The 19,556-nt window shown below is 38.0% G+C and overlaps 1 protein-coding gene across 1 annotated transcript in view; it reads right to left on the reverse strand.

Annotated features, from left to right (window-relative positions):
• LOC105990779 (lipid phosphate phosphatase-related protein type 1) overlaps positions 1-19,556 on the reverse strand; it is a 118,227-nt gene that overhangs the window by 35,119 nt on the left and 63,552 nt on the right. The window contains exons 2-3 of the mRNA XM_013023260.1: positions 17,460-17,648; positions 1,841-1,973 (exon numbers count right to left, since the gene is read on the reverse strand). Of these exons, the coding sequence (XP_012878714.1) occupies positions 1,841-1,973; positions 17,460-17,648 (322 nt within the window). The remainder of the gene's footprint in view (positions 1-1,840; positions 1,974-17,459; positions 17,649-19,556) is intronic.

Raw genomic sequence — 19,556 nt, forward strand, 5'->3', positions numbered from 1 at the left:
CTCTTGGGGAGATTAAGCGTTGGAACTCGAACTCTCTTTTTGGTTGGAGAGAGCTGTGGCGTTTCCCTACTGCCCCGTCGCCATCTTGGTCTCCCCTCTGGCTGTATCATTTTTATATTTATATAGACAAGTTTTTACTTTTTCACATAACATACCATAGATAATCTTAATATTATTTTTTAGATTGCAACTTTTATTGATAGCATTATTTAAAAAGGATTTTGTTAGATATTTATCACTTTTATTATGACAAAATAGTTTTAGCCTATAAAATTACTCTCTATCTCTGCTTCCTTAGGATCATTATTTGAAGTGAATTTTGAGTTTAAAAGAACATTGTTTTTATTGTCATCAATTAGTTGTATGGGGGGCCCATTTTAACTACTCCATTTATGTAAGGGATGATTCTTGATTATAATCACCCCTCTATCATTCTCCTTTTTCACCCATCCTCCTTTTCATACCAGTATCATCAAATTTCCTTGTATACATTAAAGGAAGCATGTTTCATTGTTTTTCTTACCTTAAAGTAGGAAAATATATTTCTGACACTACTAAAATACGCTGCCAAGTTGTAATTCAGGAAGGGAATATGAACTCTTACCAGAATCCCACTTTTTCCTCACTGTTGGCTATAAAGCAGTATTTTCTTAACAATATATAGTAAATCCACTATCTTTTTTTGCAATGTGAATCTGATTAGTTGAGAAATAATATTTATAATGGATTCTAGGGAATAATATTTATAATGGATTTTAGAATAATTATATAAAGTGCAAGAGAAAAGTTGTGTCATTTCAGCTTAATTAGAATAGTTATCTAAAATAACTGTCACTTTCCAAAGGCAATTGTATGTATTTTGGTGACTATTGGGCTAGAATAAAAGACAATTAAGCTCTTTGCAATAATGTTCCTAATTCATTTTTATTACTACCTTATTTTACTTTAATTTTTGTCAAAGGAAACATTTAAAATATCTTGATTCCAAATAGTACATTTTCTTCATCTGCTGAAAAGGACACCCCCATAGATATTGAGCAATATTAAGTCATCTTTCTCAAGACAAACAGAACCATTGCCACTTCTCTACCTCCAATCCTACAACATAATATTAGAATATACTTCTCAGACTTTCTCTCAGAAATTGCCTTCTTTGTATACACTTCAATATCCTAGAACTAAGCCGAAGAATGCTAATAAAGGTAATTTAAGATGAGGCAAATGAATATTGAAGAATCAAAATTTCTGTAACTAGTGTTAGTCATATGTATGTATGTATGTTTGTGTGTGTGTGTGTGTGTGTGTGTGTGTGTGTGTGATTTAACTGTGTTTGCTATATACTCATCCAAAAACAAAACAAAACCAAAAAACAGCCCTACTATCCCTCACATTGAAAAATCTATATGCCAGGTCCTGTTCATCAAGCTGTTGATGTGACCATCAAGATACAACCTTTGCTTTCCCCAAATCACAAATCATTAGGTGCAGCATTAATAGAGTAAATGCCTGTAAAAGATGCAATGTGGGCTTAGAAGACAAGATTAGCTAGTTGCCTCGATGGGCACACAGGTAATGTTTTATTAACACTCTGAAGAATGAGTAGAGTGAGTAGAATTTTGGATAGCTTTTCTGGTAAGAGAGTAGCAATGTGATGTTCTAGGCAGGAACAACATATGAACAGAGTCGGAGTCAAAGAATCCTATAATCTTTTGAGGGTCCTTTTGAGTTTGAGTTCATGAAGGGCTCTGCAGGTTATGTTAAGAACATTAGAAATCTTTACTTCAAGGGTCAGACTTGGCACTAGAATGGGGTAAACTTGTAACGGGTTCTGATAACTCACCTATGAATCTGATGATCCTTCGTAATAATGGGTTCAGGTAACAGCATTCTCCAGTTAGAATTGTTTTCTCCTCAGCAAGCAGGGATTCCCTCGTTGACTTTATGAAATACATGGATAGCTCGCCAATAAAAATCTGGGGGAGGAATGTTTAAGAAATGTCAAGCTGGAGAGTTGTTGAATTAAGAAGATATGTGTGTATTTTTTCAAACAAAATTTCTGAGAATTGAGTCCTTTGTAAAGATATGATGTTGGAGATAAGAGGAGTTAAGATACTAATCTGTATTTAATTCTTCAGAAAAAATTAGAGAAAGCAAGTTGACCATAGTAGATAGAGTTCAGGGCACGACACTAAATTCAACTGTCATACACAGCATAAATTGAAGCAACAAATTGTAACGGAATTTATGAGAAAGCTCATGACAGAACTGAATTTTTGAAACGTAACATCTGCATTACAGTTCAGACAGCCAATGAATCTAAGAAGACATTATATCTAAACATCCTATCACAATAAATTTTTATTTAATATGTGGAAAAAACTATCATTGTTTGCATTATAAGTCCTTATTTGATTTTATTTACTGTGGTACCTTTCTCCCACACTGAAATGGTTGATTGCCCACCAGCACTTACTGGGCACTTATCTCTTGTTTCCTGGAGCTAATTAAATACACACTGTTTAAATCAAGTCCTTTCATGAATTACAAGTTCCTTGATAGCACAGTCTATATCTCACCTTAATTTTTAAATTATTATTATCCAATCTAGTAGAGTATGATCCCATTTAAAACAATAAATTGGCCTGAAATAGGTTTTTAACAAATCCTGACACTACTACGCCTAAAGACTGAGGCCCATCAATAGAGAATAAAAAGTTGATTCCCAGCATCTATTGAAACCTCAGTACCAGGTATTTTAGCACAACAACAGGCTCACAAGATCCCTCACTTAGAGATGGATCATTACTCTTGTTTTTCTGGAAAGGAGTCAATAAATGTCCTCAAAAGCATATAGATGGGACAAGATAGAACTGGGAGTGGGTTTCAAACTTCCCACATTATATGCTATTTTTAATCATTCCAACATTAATGTAAACATTTTTTTCTTTTCTTATTTTTTTTATTTTATTTGTGAAGATACTGTACAGAGGGGTTACAATTACATGGGCAGGATAATGCGTACATTTCTTACCAAGCATTGCAGCCTCCTCCTTTTGTTTACCCTTCACATCCTAATGTAAACATTTTTAAGAAGACTATGTTTTCCTTTGTTATTCATAGGCCTGTGATTTTAAGAAATAAATGATCAATGTTTTAAGAATTCCCATACCTTACATTCTACTTGTTATCATGGAACATCTGTTTGAATGGATGAAGATGATAATACCTTGAAAAACATATGGCTAGTCATTTATAAGTGTTCTTTTTTCCTTCCCTTTATGGGCAAGGAAACACAGGTGTCAGGAAGTTGGTCACATGCAGACAGATGGTACCTGAGGCAGCGCTGGAATGAGGCCAATGGTTGTGGTTTCACTGCATCTGTATCTCATACTTTACAATTACATGAATCTTTCAGTGGTTAAAGTATATTGCACTTAACCTATTGGCTCCAGGTGTCCTTGATACCAAGTGTACTTCAAATATTTTCATCGAGTCACTTTTGTGCTCAAGTGTAATGGTCAAGAAAAAGAACTGAAGACAGCTTTTCCAGGATTCAAAATTGGCTCTAATGATTCTTAACTTACTTTCTCACTATTTAACCATTTTGGGCTTTAGTTGTTTTATCTATGATATAAGGATAGCAGTAATTATAAGTTTAATCATGCACATACATATATGCACATATACCCACATAAATATGAATTGTTTAATACATACACACATATATACACATATATGAGAAATTTTTGGAACAGTGACAGCAAACATGTACTATAAAAGGAAATGAAGTTGTTATTGTTGTCAAATCAATAACAACAGTGTCAACAGGGTCATTATTATCAATATTACTATTGTCATGGTAGTATAAAAAAAGCACTTTGCTGGTGGCTCATGTTTGTAATTTAGCTACGCAGGAGGCTGCAATTTGAGGAGAGCAGTTCAAAGCCAGCTGGGGCACACAAGTCAATACTACTCTTATCTCCACTTACACACACACACACACACACACACACACACACACACACACACACACCCCAAAAAGCGGGAAGTAGATTGGTAGCTCAAAGTGGTAGAGCACTAGTTTTGAGCAACAACAACAACAACAAAAAACTCTCAGGGGTAGACAGTTCCCAATCCCCAGTACCAACACACACACACACACACACACACACACACACACACTCACACACACACACCCCTTGCCAGATTATTGGAAAGGCAGATTCCAAAGTGAATAAAGACTTCATCTACCTGAGAACATAATCTATAGGAGCATATACACATAAAGAACTTGGAAGAACTGGTTGTGGTGGTTCATGCCTGTAGTTCTAGCTGTTTGGGAGACAGAGATCAGGAGGATCATGATTCATAGCTAGCTCTGAGCAAAATGTTTGTGGGCCCAGTCTTGACAGGAAAAGCTGGGTATCGTGGTGTACGCCTGTGAATCCAGCCAATACAAGCAGTATGAACAGGAGGACTGCTGTCCAGGCAGTCCTGGGCTAAATGTTAGATAGTATCTCAAAACTTATCAGAGCAAAAAGGCTGGAGCCATGGCTGAAGTGGGGGGATCATTGCCTCGAAGACACAATGTCCTGAGTTGAAACTCCAGTACATCCTCCTCCAAAGAACGAGTAAAGCCAGATCGTATCATACATACGTTACAAAGACCAAATGCTCAGAAACTGGTTTCTCCTTTAGGAAAGCCAGGTTTGTTCAAGTCAATGTTCATCCCTCATGTCAAATACACCCCAATTTTTGCCAGAAGATGCTTGTTATCTATTTATACTACACCATCCTTATTTACAGAAGAGCCTTGCATCTCCTCTTCCAGAAGTACTTGGTCTGGACTACTACTGCAGTTCTTATCTGACCATGTGGAAAAATGCCAGTTTGTCCTCAGAGACTATTGCTCTTCCAGTTAAAGCTCATTAACATTTGTACTTACGATCCCACCCCTTGCAAAGAACTTTGGGTGTAACTAGGTCTTTAATAAGTCATGCTTTCCTTTCAATTCTATTTAGAAGGGTAGAAAAGAACCAATGTCCCTTAACTTTGTGTAGTAAAATATTCTTGCTGTCTTACAGGCTACTGGGTCCCTGATAATCCTATAGTAGATCAAGGCCTTTGAAGGGCTCCTTGATTCATAAGATGTCCCTTCAGACGTTCTAAATCTGGATCAGGTGGCCTTGCAATTTACAGTGGTGGTCCAAGTTGACATTAGAGAAACCAATAGGGAAGGGAGAGAAGCCAAAAAGAACTCTTTAGGGTAGAAGAGCTATAAAAGTTACAGCCTCTGTTGACTGTGAGGGTAATAAGCTAGTTTAACAATTTTGACAGAATGCCGTTTAAAGATCCTTAGCAGTAGTATTTGGTCTAACAGTAAATTTGTTATGTCTACTTCTTAGCCAGAATAATTTTTTTTTCTGAACAAAATGATCCTTAGCTTTTAAATCCACAGACCCTTCTTTAGAGCTTTATCATACTTTAAAAAAGTGACAGGGTTTGGGTGAAGTTGGAAGACTCTGTTTGACTCCAGCCCCTACAAAAATGGGGTGCAGAAAACACGATCCCCAAGGTCCATCTGGTGAAGTTCACCAGGGAGCCCTACTAAAGTCAAAGATACAGGCCAGACACAGGTAGTCTGTGGGCAGGATAGGTGTTCAGGGCTGGCACAGAGCAAGGCAAAGAAGTTAGAATGGGGTAAGAAGTAGGAAGGAAGAGTTCAAGACGTGGCAGTCAGGCAGATGTCTAGAAATGGCTGGACAGGGCTGGAAATGCTCTTCACTTAATATTCCTTGCAATTAACAGTGAATTGATGTTTTGCCATGTAGACATATTTGGAAAGCTTTAAGTAGACCGTTTCTTTGCAAGACATATCTCTGCCAAAATAAGTGCCAAAGGGCTTTGTTCATCCCTAATGTACAGGCATTTTTGCAGGACTCTTCTTAATGAACATATGGGGTTAGACATATGCATGCTCAGACAGATGAAAGAGTATTCCCCTGGAGGGAGCCTTCCCTGATTCTACAGACTGTTGTTGTATTTTTATTTATATTACTCTCTTGCTTTGTGTTTCTATTTTTATCTGGTATACCTCAGAGCCTGGCCTAATATAAAGTACATAGTAGTTATTTAATGTTGAGTGAATTAAGCTTATTAGATTAATGAAGACCTCAGAGGATACATGGTTTAGTGAACCAGACTACAAAGAAGAAAAATTTCTATTATTTATCTTTTTCAGATCCAGGGAAATGTCATTACTTTTGGTGATGTCTTTGTCAGCGTTCCTTAGGAAAATGGAGGACCCCCCCCCCCCAAAGTACTGTAGCTTTTACAGCACATTGCATAGCTCACTATGCTGACTTCTACCCAACAGATCGCAGGTGCTGTTGGTATATATGTCACTCTTGATTTGACTGTGATAGGCTTGGAGAATTATTTCCACATAGATTTTCTATAGATTGCCTAGAACAGATTCGGGCATGTGGTAGGCTTAATTAACATTTAGTGAATGAATAAAAGTTTGATTGCTTAAAGGTCTTACTAATAAAGAGAACCTGAAAATGAACAGATGCTATTCTCTACAATATTCATATTATTCTCTGGCCCCAGTTCCAAAAACAGAGCTACTCAGACCATTGTGATCAGAGCCCCTGATTCTCATGGGGTGACTCTGGTAGGTTCCTGGGGAGCCTGAGGTTGCAGGGCCATCAACCATATGACTAGAGAACTGTACCTTCCATCCTCACTCCACCTTTGAAGAGGGGAGAGGGATGAAAGTTGAGCTCATCACTGATAATCAATTATACCAATGTGATGAAGCTGCCATGAAATCCCAAAAGATGGAGTTCTAAGAGCTTTCGGGTTGTTAAGTGTATGGAGGTTCCTGGAGTGTGACCTGGTAGGGAAGGCATGAAGTTCTGGGTTCCCTTCCTTATGCTGTGACCTATACATGATTTTCATCTGACTGTCATCTGTATAACTGTCCATTAGTCAAGTCATCCCTTGGCTTCTGTGGGCCTAGCAAATGGATTGGACCTGAAGGGAATCATGGGAATCCTGACTTGTAGTTCTCAGAATTATCAGTCAGGTGAGTGGTTTGAGATTTGGTGAGACTGGGAGACTATGTCCTCAACTCATGATATCTGATGCTATCTCCAGGTGGAGGGGGTCATAACTGAGTTTAACTATAGGCATGTACTAGATAGAGTTGCTTGTTGTATGTGGAACAAATCCTACATGTCTTACATTGAGTGATTGTGTAAGACAGAAAAAAAGTCCATTTTTTACTTTAGAAATACATGAAATTACATATGATTAAAAAGTAAAGTGGCTGGGTGCCAGTAGCTCACACCTGTAATCCTAGCTACTCAGGGGGCTCAGAGGAGAGGACTGGGGTTTGAATCTAGCCCAGGCAGAAAAGACTCCGTGAGATTCTTATTTCCAATTAAACACTCAAAAACTGGAAGTAGAGCTGTGGCTCAAAATGGTAGAGCAAAGTGGTAGACTTAAATAAAAGAGCTCAGAGACGGCTCCTAGGCCCTGAGTTCAAGGAAAAAAAGAAGTAAACTAGAGAGACAGGATGCAAACTGACAAATAAACGGGAACTGATAATATGAAAAGAAATAAGCACTGCTTGCCTTAGAACTATATCAAAAGCCCAGAAATGTCACTAGAAATAAGTAACAAAGTTGTGTTGGGAGAAAGGAAGAAAGGAAGATTAGAAAGGGAAAAAGGAAGGAAGGGGAAAAAGGAGGAAACAAGGAAAGAAAGAAGGAAGAAAAAAAGGAAGGAAGGGGAAGAAGGAAACAAGGGGAAGGAGGAAAGAGCAAGGGAGGAGTCTCATTTTATCATCAAAATGCACCGAGCCACTCCTGGTTTTCAGTGACATTACAATGGACACAAAGGTGGCCAGTGAAACAATCCAGCTCTTATATCTAATGAGTGAGCTTCATGAACATCTATCTTCCATGAGGAAAATAGAATACTATTTTGGGTCCTACATTCTCAATAGATACTGATTCTACTTGGAGAATGAAGATAAAGGGTCTTTTCTTCTTTCTGTCAAGTCAGCCCATATTGGATGCCATTTTGCCCATGGTGGCAGATTTGTGACTCTGGTTTTGGCAATGATAGGGTTTCTCCATCTGTACCTCTGCCACTCCACTCTGTCTCAATCTATCACTACCCAGAGAGCAGCTGGGACATGTGGGACTCTCCATGTGTTCATTCCTGGCTGCCTTGCCTATTTGGGCCTTTCTGATTGTTGGCTAGCAAACATTCTATTAATCATGGCAAATCAGAGAGTCCTCCAGTGACAAATGGTCAAGGCCAAACTAGCTCTGGCAATGAATGAAACACAAATGAATTCCATTGGTGTATTTTGGTTTCCCTGCTATGTCAGCTAATGCCAGGAGCAACATATAACCTTTAGATAATAGTAAATATACTCAAAGTAATGAGAGCATCTGTCGTATTTTGATACATGTATTTCACATATGGAAACACAAATGGCAAATACATAAACAACTCTGAAGCATAGTACATCATTTTTCTATGTTGCCTTTTAAAAATCTATTATTTATTTATTTACTTATTTCTTATTGGTGACACTAGAGTTTGAATTCAGAGCTTCACATTTGCAAGTCAGGTACCTTAAAATTGTGTCCTGCCCAGAGTCCTTAGATGATATGATATGTATCTATGTATCTATCTATATAGCTATCAATCTGTGAGTGTGTATGTGTGTGTACCCGTGCATGCGTGCACACACGCGCGCATGAGCACGCTGATACTAGGGCTTAAACTCTGAGTTGTGCTCTCACATGCCTTTTTATTTTTTTAATATGTATTTTTTATTGTACAGATACTATACAAAGGGGTTACAATCACATGAGTAAGGTAATGAGTGTACTTCCTATTGAGCATTGTTACCCCCTCCTTTGTTTTTCCCCTACCATCCCTTCCCTCCCCACCTCCCCAACTTCTCCCCCCCCACAGCTGTAAAGTTCATTCTCAACATATTGTCTTGTACATCTCATTGTTACAATGGGTCATCCGGTATCCTTATTTCAGCATTTTGTTATTCCTCTTCCCCTCCCCAAATTAGAAAAATGTACATACAAGATGCAGGGCATCGGAATCAAATACAGTGAAAACAGGGGTTGTATGGGAGGGGGGAGATGGGGGTGTGAAGAACATACAAAAGAAACAAAAAAAATCACACAATACAAGTATATTAAAAACAATGCTTATAGTTGGTGCTCTATCTCTCAAGTCATACCTCCAGTTCTGGCTTTTTCTTTACTGGTTAATTGGTAATAAGCATCTTAAAGAAGATTCATTCACTGCCTCTTTTTTACTATACTAATTTCATTTCTTTTGATTACATACCCCAAATTGAAATTGCTAAATATTATGATAGTTCTATTTTTATTTTATTTTCATTTTTTATTATTCTATTTTATTTTTCAGAAAGCTCCATATTTTTTCCATAATGATCACACATATTTACATATCCAGTAGTATATTACATTCCTAATACTATACAAAAGCACACTGTTTTCCCCACTTTTGATTATGCTTTTTTTTAAATCTTTTTTTCCATTGGTCTAGATAGTTGTTTTTGTGCAAGTGCTATGCTGCTCTGGCTACTTTAACTTTGTCTAATACTGTGACATCAGGTAGTATGATGTCTCTGGCTTTGTTCTTTTCACTCATGTTGTCTTTTACCATTAGAGAATTTTTGTGGTCTTGGATGTATTTTAAGATTTGTTTCTATTTCTCTGAAGAATGTCATTGTTATATTGATAGGGACTACACTGAATCTGAACATTGATTTTAGTAATATGGACATATGAAAAATATAAATTCCTTGTACCCATTACTCTTACCTGATTCATGTAACTGTAACCCCTCTGCATAGCAACTCTACAATAACAATAAAAAAATTCTTAAAGCATATGAACAAAAGATGTCTTTCAGTTTAGTGTCATTTGCCCATATCTTTTGTGATTGCTTTGTCTCTTGTGTAGATGCTTTCATTATTTATTTATTTTTTTTGGTTTTTAGAATTTTAATTGTTTTTGTATGTTTTTATTGTAAAAATGTTGTACAGAGGGGTTACTTAATCTATAATATCATAACATATACTTCATTTAGTAAGCTTCATTTAAAATTCATGATGATTTCTTTTTTAATCAGTATATACTAATTGTAAAAGGTGTTCAATGTGATGGTCACATACACATGACATCTTCCTTTTGTTTACTAGTTTATGTTTCATTTATTTCTTTCTTACATTTACATATCTTTCTCTTTAATATGTTTGGGCTTTTCTTTTGTTGTTATTGTTGTTCCTTGATGTGAACATTATGTTGTTTTCTCTCTATCTAGATAAAATAGATGTTTTTAGCCATAAAATTTACTACTGGAGCCGCTTTTGCTGTTTTTGTTGCTATGGTATCATTTTTTTCTTTATTATTGTTTGCCTCAAGAAACTGTAAAATTTTCTGTTAGTATCCTCACAGATCCATTGGTTGTTCTTGAGCATGTTGCTTAATTTCTATGTATTTGTGAATTTTGTGAAGTTCTTCATGCTATTGATTTATAGATTTATACCACTATGTTCACAAAAATACTTGCCATGATTTCAATCTTCTTAAATTTGCTATGAATTATTTGTGGTCAGACACATTCTAACCTTGCAAATGTTTGCATAAATTACAGAAGAATATGTATTCTATAGTGATAAAAATATATTCTTTAAAGCTGGGCGCCAGTGGCTCACACTTATAATCCTAGCTATTCAGGAGGCTGATATCTGAGGATCACGGTTCAAAGCCAGCCTGGGCAGGAAAGTCTGTGAAACTCTTATCTCCAATAAATTACCAGAAAACCAGAAGTGGTGCTGTAGCTCAAGTGGTAGAGCACTAGCCTTGAGCTGAAGAGCTGAGGTACAGCACTCAGGCCCAGAGTTCAAGCCCCATGACCGACAAAAACAAACAAAAAACCCCAAAAGTATCTTCTTTATATTGAACATATATTCTATGGTGATCAGAAAACCTTGAATGTCTACTATATGTATCTGGTTTAGAATGGAGTTTTAAATCTGAAGTTCCTTCTTGATTTCTTACTAGAATATCTATCATTGCTAAAAGTAGGATGCTGAAATGATTACATTGCAATTTATATCTTACTTCAGATCTCTTAATATTTGCCCTGTAGACTTAGTTGCTTCAACGTTTGGTATTTACAATAGTTATATCTTCTTGCTGAGCTTCCCCCTTTACCATTATGTAATGGTTTTCTTTGTCTCCTTCGAATTTTGACATACAGACTTTTATGAATAAGTAGAGTTACAAACTCACTTCTCAAATTTAAAGACTAATAAATTTGAAATGCTCTAAACTATGAAGCTTTTTAAGTGTTAGTGCTCAAAAGCTTGAGATTTTGGAGAATTTTAGGTTTGCAGACACAGTTTATGAAAATATTCCATAACCCCCAAATAAGGCACATCTGAAATGTTTCTGTTCACTGGTACTTTGAATAAGAAATATGCAACCTGTACTTCAACTTCCTTTTGGTTTTCATTTGCATGGAATATTGATCTATATCTCCATTCCCATGGTATGTGTGTACTTACTATGAGATGAGTTTTGTATGACTACTATATGACTAAGGCTTGATAAGAAATGTACTCATGATCTTGCCCATGTAAATGTAACCCCTCTGTACAGTATTTTCACACACAAAAAAATCCTATCAGAGGTGGGCACTGGTGGCTCATGCCTGTAATCCTAGCTACTCAGGAGGCTGAGATCTGAGGATTGTGGTTCAAAGCCAGCCTAGGCAGGAAGTCCATGAGACTCTTGTTTCCAATAAGCCACCAGAGAACTGGAACTGTTGCTGTGGCTCAAGTGGTAGAGCACAGCCTTGAGCTGAAGAGCTCAGGGACAGCAACCAGACCCAGAGTTCAAGCCCCACGACTGACCAAAAAAATTTTTTTCTATCAGATAGTCTGTGTTTTTAAGTTTGAGAACAGGGTGACTGTAATATGTCTTTGGGTAATCCTATTTTAATTGCATCTGATTAATAACTTTTGGAGTCCTATAGCTGGGTATCTTACCACTTTTTCTAGCTTTAGAAATTGTTCAGTTATCATATCTTTAAATAAACTTTCTATTATTTTCTTTTTCTTCTCCTTCTCCAAGTAGTTAAGACTTCAAAACTTGTTCTTTTGACATACTCCATAGCTCCTACAGGTTTTTCACATTTCTAGCCATTCTTTCTTCTCATGACTGTATATTTTCACACATGCCTTTGCATTCACAAACTCTGTGTTCTTTTTGATAAATTGTTATTAATGCTCTGTGTTATTTTTTCCATTTCATTCATTTTCATCGCAAGGACTGAGATTTGAATTTTTACTATCAAATTTCATGTCTTTACTATTGAATTTCATGTTCTAATCACTGACTGTTTTCCTCATCCTGAGGATTGTTTCTCCACTTTTCTGGGAAGTTTATTGAGCTTCTTCAAAAAAGATCTTATGATTGTTTCTCAGGCAATTCATACCTTTTCATTTCTTTAGCATCATTCACAGGCACTTGATTTTTGTCTTGTTAGTGACATCTTGTTTCCCTGATTGTTTTTGTTCCTTTTGGCCATGTGTCAACTGTCTGTCCATTTAAAGAAACAAGTAGCTATTATAGTCTTCAGTGACTGGATTACTCCATCCAGTCAGTCCATCTAGAAGTATTAGGCAGTGTTTGAAGCCCAGCCCCATTACAACTGGTGTGCCTCTGGTGTGCAGCTGAAGTCTGTCCTGCCTGTTGCTCAATCCAGATCCTGAAATTGGCCTGATGATGGTGCAGACAAGAGATCAGATTTATACTGCATGTCTGAAGCTTGGAGCTGGGTTGAGTCTGGTGGTACCTTTTAAAGTTCATAACTTTAATAGTAGACACTATAATGGCATTTTGAATATCACATCATTCAGTATCTGGTATAATCCTGGGTCATTCCTATCAGTTACTATGAAAGACAAATTCACCTTCTCAGAAAGTGGTCCTTATGTGATACCTGATATAAGGCATGGTACCAAACTGGTATTGTCTATTTATTTCTAAAACATAGTGTTCTCTCTTGTCTCTTATTTATTCATTTTTCTGGAACATGAGTACAAGAGAAATAGGAATGTAAAAAAATTATCTAGACTATGTCTTTCAGGAAACAGTAACCATTACTGTAATCTCCAGTAAATTGACCATCATATATTTACAGGAAAATAATTTTTTTTCAAGAAGCAAATTATCTAGTTCCTTAACACAAATGTCTGGTCACCAAATATTATGTAGAACACCTTGAAGATGAAAAATATGTCTCTGTGACATTGTGGCAGGCAAAAACAATATCTAAATGATTTTTGGGGGGGGGATCCGGTAGTGGGGCCTGAACTCCGGGCGTGGGCGCTGTCCCTCAGCTCTTCAGCTCAAGGCTAGCGCTCTACCACTTGAGCCACAGTGCTACTTCTGGCTTTTTTTTTTCCTTTTCGCTTATGTAGTACTGAGGAATCGAACCCAGGGCCTCATGCATGCAAGGCAAGCGCTCTACCACTGAGCCACCTTCCCAGCCCCTCTAAATGATTTTGAATCGAGTTTCAGTTTGTTTTGCTTAAATCTATAAACTACAGTAGCATATCTATATGTCTTTTCCAGAAGAAAATGTGAATTGTAAATAAAAAGGGAATGTAGTCATAGTAATTTTTTTAAAGTAGTCATGTGATTAACATACAAAAAGGAAAAGGATGTAAACTACAAAATGTTAAAAGGCGTTTCAATGATGAGCTTGTTCAGGAGCAAACTATGAGAGAATACATGGCCTTACAATGTCTCCTTTCCTCCAACAGCTGCAGCCCTTGTCTGCCAGCCAACAGATTTGCATTCTTGAGTTCATTTTGTGATCTGCAGTGTGCTTTTATATTTGCTATAAGTTTAGTGCTTAGACACTTCCCAATGATGATTCCAAAACTTCCTTCAAATCAGGCCTTTCTATCAAATTGTGTTTGTCTCTTCCTAGGAAATTGCAGATGTGTTTTGCATGTGCCTTTATGCACACTGGCATGAAATCTGTGAGCTATTTCAATTCTCTTGGGCTAGGAGTCAAATGTTCTGCTGCTTCAACACTAAATACTCCCCTGTCACTTCATTTGGAGGCCAAGAAAAAGGTTTAATAGCTATTTTTTCATGCCTCGTGGCTCTGGGACTGAGATAAAATCAGGGTAAATCAGATTGTCCACTGAGTAAATCCTCTTATCCAAGTACAGTTTGGTCCTTTAACTCTGAATGTGCCAGTTTATTCTGAAGGCCTACGTAGTAGTTTTCCATAATTTTCAGGGGGTCAGAGCATGCTGTCCAGATTTCATTGAAGTATGGAGGTTCCTGCTTTCAGATAAACAGTTCAGGACATGATATATCACATGCTAACTTTCCCTACAGATCTAGGACATTAGTGGTGCTGGCCCTCTACAGTTTACCCCATGTGGCTTTATCTAAATATGACACTGATATTTTGTGACAGAAAAGCACAAAAGGAGAAATAGGAAACGACAGGTCAAACAGCAGTGTCTTTCCCCTTGTGCCTGTCTTGTGCATCTCGGCAGCTGTGATGGGGATGTTGATGCTTACATGCAATCCAGACTGCCGCTTCTTCCTTTGCCAACATGCTGGAAGAGGCATAGAAAGTCAAGGGCAAATCCAAGTTGAGTTACAAATTTATCATTAGTTAGGCCCACACAACTACCTACAAGGAGGCCTGCATTCATCATACTCTAGAGAAAATGGAAAACAGTTTCAGGAGGGAAAACACAAACAAACAAGCAGCTGTATAGTTCTGTGGAACCCTCGGCTCAGGATGGAAGAACAAAATTAACCCCCCAGACAGAAAACTGTGACTTGGGAGTTGGGAATCCATGTGTAAAGACTTGCAATCAGAATGTTCTTTTTTTTTCCTCTTTCTTTTCCTTCCCATGGAATCTGAGAACTGGAAAGAAGTTGAAAATCATTTAGCCTTACCTTTTCTTTGATGGAAAGATGAGGAAATTGAACCTATGAAGGGAATACACACAATTACCAGAAGCAGCCTCTCCAGGGAGAGAGAGCCTGGGGAAGCTGCATGGTAAGAACAGAAAAGGGTTCATGCTTTGATATAGGAGTGTGTGCTGAGGAAGGGCCTGGGGATCTGTGATCTACTGGCTCAATAAAGGCTGCTCTTGAATAAGCTATACCTTGGTGTGATGGGGTGGAAATAAACATAACTCCTTGCTGCCAGGACATTTCCTGAATATTAGAAGAGTTCTGCTTCATGTCCTGTAGCAGCTCACTTATTTATAGGCCTTGAGGGAAGATGAAGTTTCATTAGCAGGGTTTCAAGGCCACAGCACCACTCTCTGCCATGATCAGCCCTGGTTCCTAGAAATATGCTTTTGCTAGGAGGGAAACAGGCATGGAACCAGATGGATGGCTCTTTGTCCAACTGTGCATGGAACTGCTAGGAACCTTCACCAGATTATCTGTCCTAGTTGAGTCTCAATATTCTCAACTTAAAAACAAAGACCACACGCTTTTTCTTTGGAATGACCCTTTTCAATTTCATTTGGCTGTTGTGAGTATCAGTCAAAGACTGTGTAGAATATATATAAATTATAAGATGTTTGTTTTACCACTGTCATTGATGGGCTAATCCTAAACACATGCCTGGAGTCTTGTTAGTATTGCTGGTCATAGTTTTCACCCAGAGAAGCAGGAATTGTAAAGTTGAAGCAGGGTTTCATGATCAACAGCTAGATAGGAACTGAAGATTCTTAATATTTTGTGTATATTCCCCCTTTGGAGCATTGGATCCGCATCTCAATTAATGTCATTCTGGAACGTGAATCAAGGATAAAGATAGTATTTAAAGTTGTAGCCTGCATTCTACAAATGCATTTCTAAGTCTCATAACAATTATCCCCCCATACAAAGTATGGGAGGTGACCTGCCCAATGTCACACAGCCAGGATGTAAATGTAGGTATATTGGACTGTAAAGCTTGTATATTTAACCACTCTGAAATATCATGGTTTGGCTTATCATTGCTGTCCTTGGTCTCTACAGCATAGTCTTATTATTTAAAGGGGAACAGTGTCAAGCCTGGAATAAATGATACAAATAAATTAAAACACTCTGACATCACCCCATTTGTTAGGAAGTGGAAAGACTTGGAAACAATCCTATTAAGTGAAGTAAGCCAGGCCCAAAGAAACATAGGTCCCATGGCTTCCCTTATTTGCAATAACTAGTACCTGTGTAGGACAAGTAGAAAAGTTCAAAAGCTATGTACAGATGTTTGCATCACTTCTTAAAATTATATTTTTTCCCTAGAGCCAGGAAAACTGAAAACCACATTGGAACTGAATGTCTGAAGTATCAGTACATTCCTTAGCATTCAAGTCAGTATTTAGACTCCTATAAAGAAAGTAAAGGATATAGGAAAGGGGAGGTGAGTAAGGGTTGGGAAAAGGACAGAATGGAAACTAAGACTTCATTGTAATGAGTACATCCTAGTAGCATGTGTGATATAGAAATATTTACTTTAAGATTTCTATGAAATATCATTTTCAAAGTAAATATATCTAAGGGTTAAAACCCTTAGATATTTCCCAGAGGATTGACTATTTTTTTTTCTTTTTGTGTCATGAGATAAAATGAAACAAATGAAGGAAAGGTTGCAATTGAGTTGAATGTAATAGAATGTGGACAGAGTCAAAATCATCAAGAATGACAACTATTGTTAAATAACAGCAAGCTTGGGGTAGGGAGATTTCCTTCACCGCTGGTATCTCTGGAAAGCCAATCAGAACTGTAAGAGATACCAGCCAAGGGGAGTTTATTCCACCGTGATCCAGTCTTTATGCTAAGCCTGCACTCACTGTCAAAACTGTCTGAATGCAACCAATCTCCAGTTTTGTTTTATTTTTGTTTTTTTTTAGGAGCATAGCAGCTGTACTTAATGCTTTATCTAATCATTCCTATTGAATTATGCCACTCTTGCTTTTTAAAAACATACATATATATTTATATATAAACATATATTTAATTATATACTAGTTAAAATATACTACGTATTATATTTAATATATAAATATATGCATAAATATATATGCCTATCTATTTAAACTGTATAAATATATACATATTTTAAATCCAGATGCTAAAAGTAAAAGAAAAACTTACAAAACACAAGACCTGTTTCAATGAGTTTTTATGCAGAGCTCTATTTACTCTGCTTGTCTAAAATAGAATCCCATTAATCAGATTGCTGGTGGGTTGCCCAAGAAGAGAGCAAAGCGGAGAAAAAACAGAACAGGAAATAGGCTTTGGTACCTGACAATAAAGCAGGAAGTCTCTTTCTGTACTTACAATAGCAGTTGGGGTGGCAGCCAGCACACAATAGAGCACCAGAGGAGTGATGAAGCTTTCTTCCTCCGTCCCTGGATAAGGCTTCATTAAGTCTCCATCCTGACAGAAGAATCCTTGGATATGCACCTGAAAAGTGTCCGTGCATTCGAAGTAGTAGGCAAGTAGCACTGTCCCAGCCATGATGACAAGCTGAAAATACAGCATGGCCACACAGAGACGTTAGCAGGGCTGGGGAACAACGCTTGTCCCTCAGAGCACACTCCCTCCATCTTCTGGTGTTCGTATTGGCAAGTGCATGTGTGCCTGTGTGCCTGGCTCAGCATACTCTAGGCGCTGGGAGTGTGTGCTTGCTTGTCTGCCTGGTAACATCTGTTATAGAAAACTTCCAGCAAATAATATGCAGCTCCCATCTGAAAGGTAGATCACAGCAAGGCTTGTAGAGAGACCCAGGGTCTGCTGCCACACTATCAGAGGATGCATAGAAACCAAGGCAACATTTCTATACAAGACATAGGTGAGAACTGGAAAACACATCCTGAACAACCTGCTCGTACTTTTGGGGCCAGCACATCTTCCATTTCAGGGCAGATATCTCTGTGATTCTACCTTACCGTAAGTAAAAGCGTCATTTTCCTAAAGAGTCATTTGAATTAAGAACGTGCCTCACCCTTCCCATTTTCCCTCTCTTTTTATTCTTTTATGACTCCTTCCTCCTTTATTGTTTGTTTTTATTATTCAGTCGTGGGACTTGAACTCAGAGTCTGGACACTGTCCCTGAGTTTTTGTGTCCAAGGAGATAGCACACTACCACTTTGAGCTACAGCTCCACTTCCATTTTGTGTGTGTGAGATTAATTGGAGATAAGTTTTATGAACTTTCCTACCAGGCTGGCTTTGAACTGTAATCCTCAGATCTCAGCCTCCTGAGGAGCTAGAATTATAGGCTTAGCCACCAGCGTCTGGTCTGAAAGTGTACCCAGCAAACTCACTCATGATCCTCCTGCATTATCCTCATTGGCCACCATTGCCAGTGACTTCCTTTTTTTGATTCAGAAACCTTTTACATTTCCTCCTTATAGTGTGCTCAGTACAAACTCCTAACCCTTTGATATAGAAGTCTCTTAGGTAGAACACAAACCATACTCCCCTTCACTTCCTGTTTATATGACTTGTTTCTGTCTCTAAATGGATTACTCTTCTTTTTTTATTTTTTTAAATTTTTTTTGGGGGGGTCCGGTCATGGGGCCTGAACTCTGGGCCTCAGCTCTTCAGCTCAAGGCTAGCGCTCTACCACTTGAGCCACAGCACTACTTCCGGCTTTTTTCTTTTTTGCTTATGTGGTGCTGAGGAATCGAACCCAGGGCCTCATGCATGCAAGGCAAGCGCTCTACCACTGAGCCACCTTCCCTTCTTATTCTCCACATATGATATCCAGTGAATTCCCCAGTGGCTTTTCTATCACAACTTGTGACCATCTAATAATCTCTAGACTCTCACATATTATTTCTCCAGATCTTGCTTATTGGTACCATGTGCAAATCATCAAACATCATGGCAACCATCTCTGCTGTTTCAAGATTTTTTTTAAATGATTGCAGCAGGGAAGAATGAGGGATAATTGTGATTCTTACAAGGCTGAGAGATTGGTGCTCCAAAGTTCTTCCTGTACCTCCAACTCGCTTACAAAGTCAAAACCAAGAAGTTTTTGTGCCTAACAGCTTCAACTAAGTTGGCCTCATGGAATGAAACGTAGCCAGCTGCCTTGAGTGCTTTAGACATACGATGTTTCTAGGATTTCAGCAGTTTGGGGACTCTGCCTCTGAGATGGCCTCTGAACCCTGCACAGGACGGATGTGAGATTTCTGTGTGCATCTCCTCCATGTGGCTAGAAGCACAGTTCTATCTTCACTTCATCAGCTGGTCGGAGATAACTGCCTGGAGAACAGGCAGGACCTGGGAGGAGAGGCATTTCGGATACAAAGAAACCACAAGCAAGACTAGCATGGAGCTAGTAGAGGAGCTCATTCCATCTTACTGAGCACCCGTGTAACTTCCGTTTAAAAAGAATAGTAAAAGTGAGGGAAGTGAGTGTGGAAAC

Source organism: Dipodomys ordii, unplaced genomic scaffold (genome assembly GCF_000151885.1).
Source record: "Dipodomys ordii isolate 6190 unplaced genomic scaffold, Dord_2.0 Scaffold67, whole genome shotgun sequence".
NCBI lineage: Eukaryota > Metazoa > Chordata > Mammalia > Rodentia > Heteromyidae > Dipodomys > Dipodomys ordii.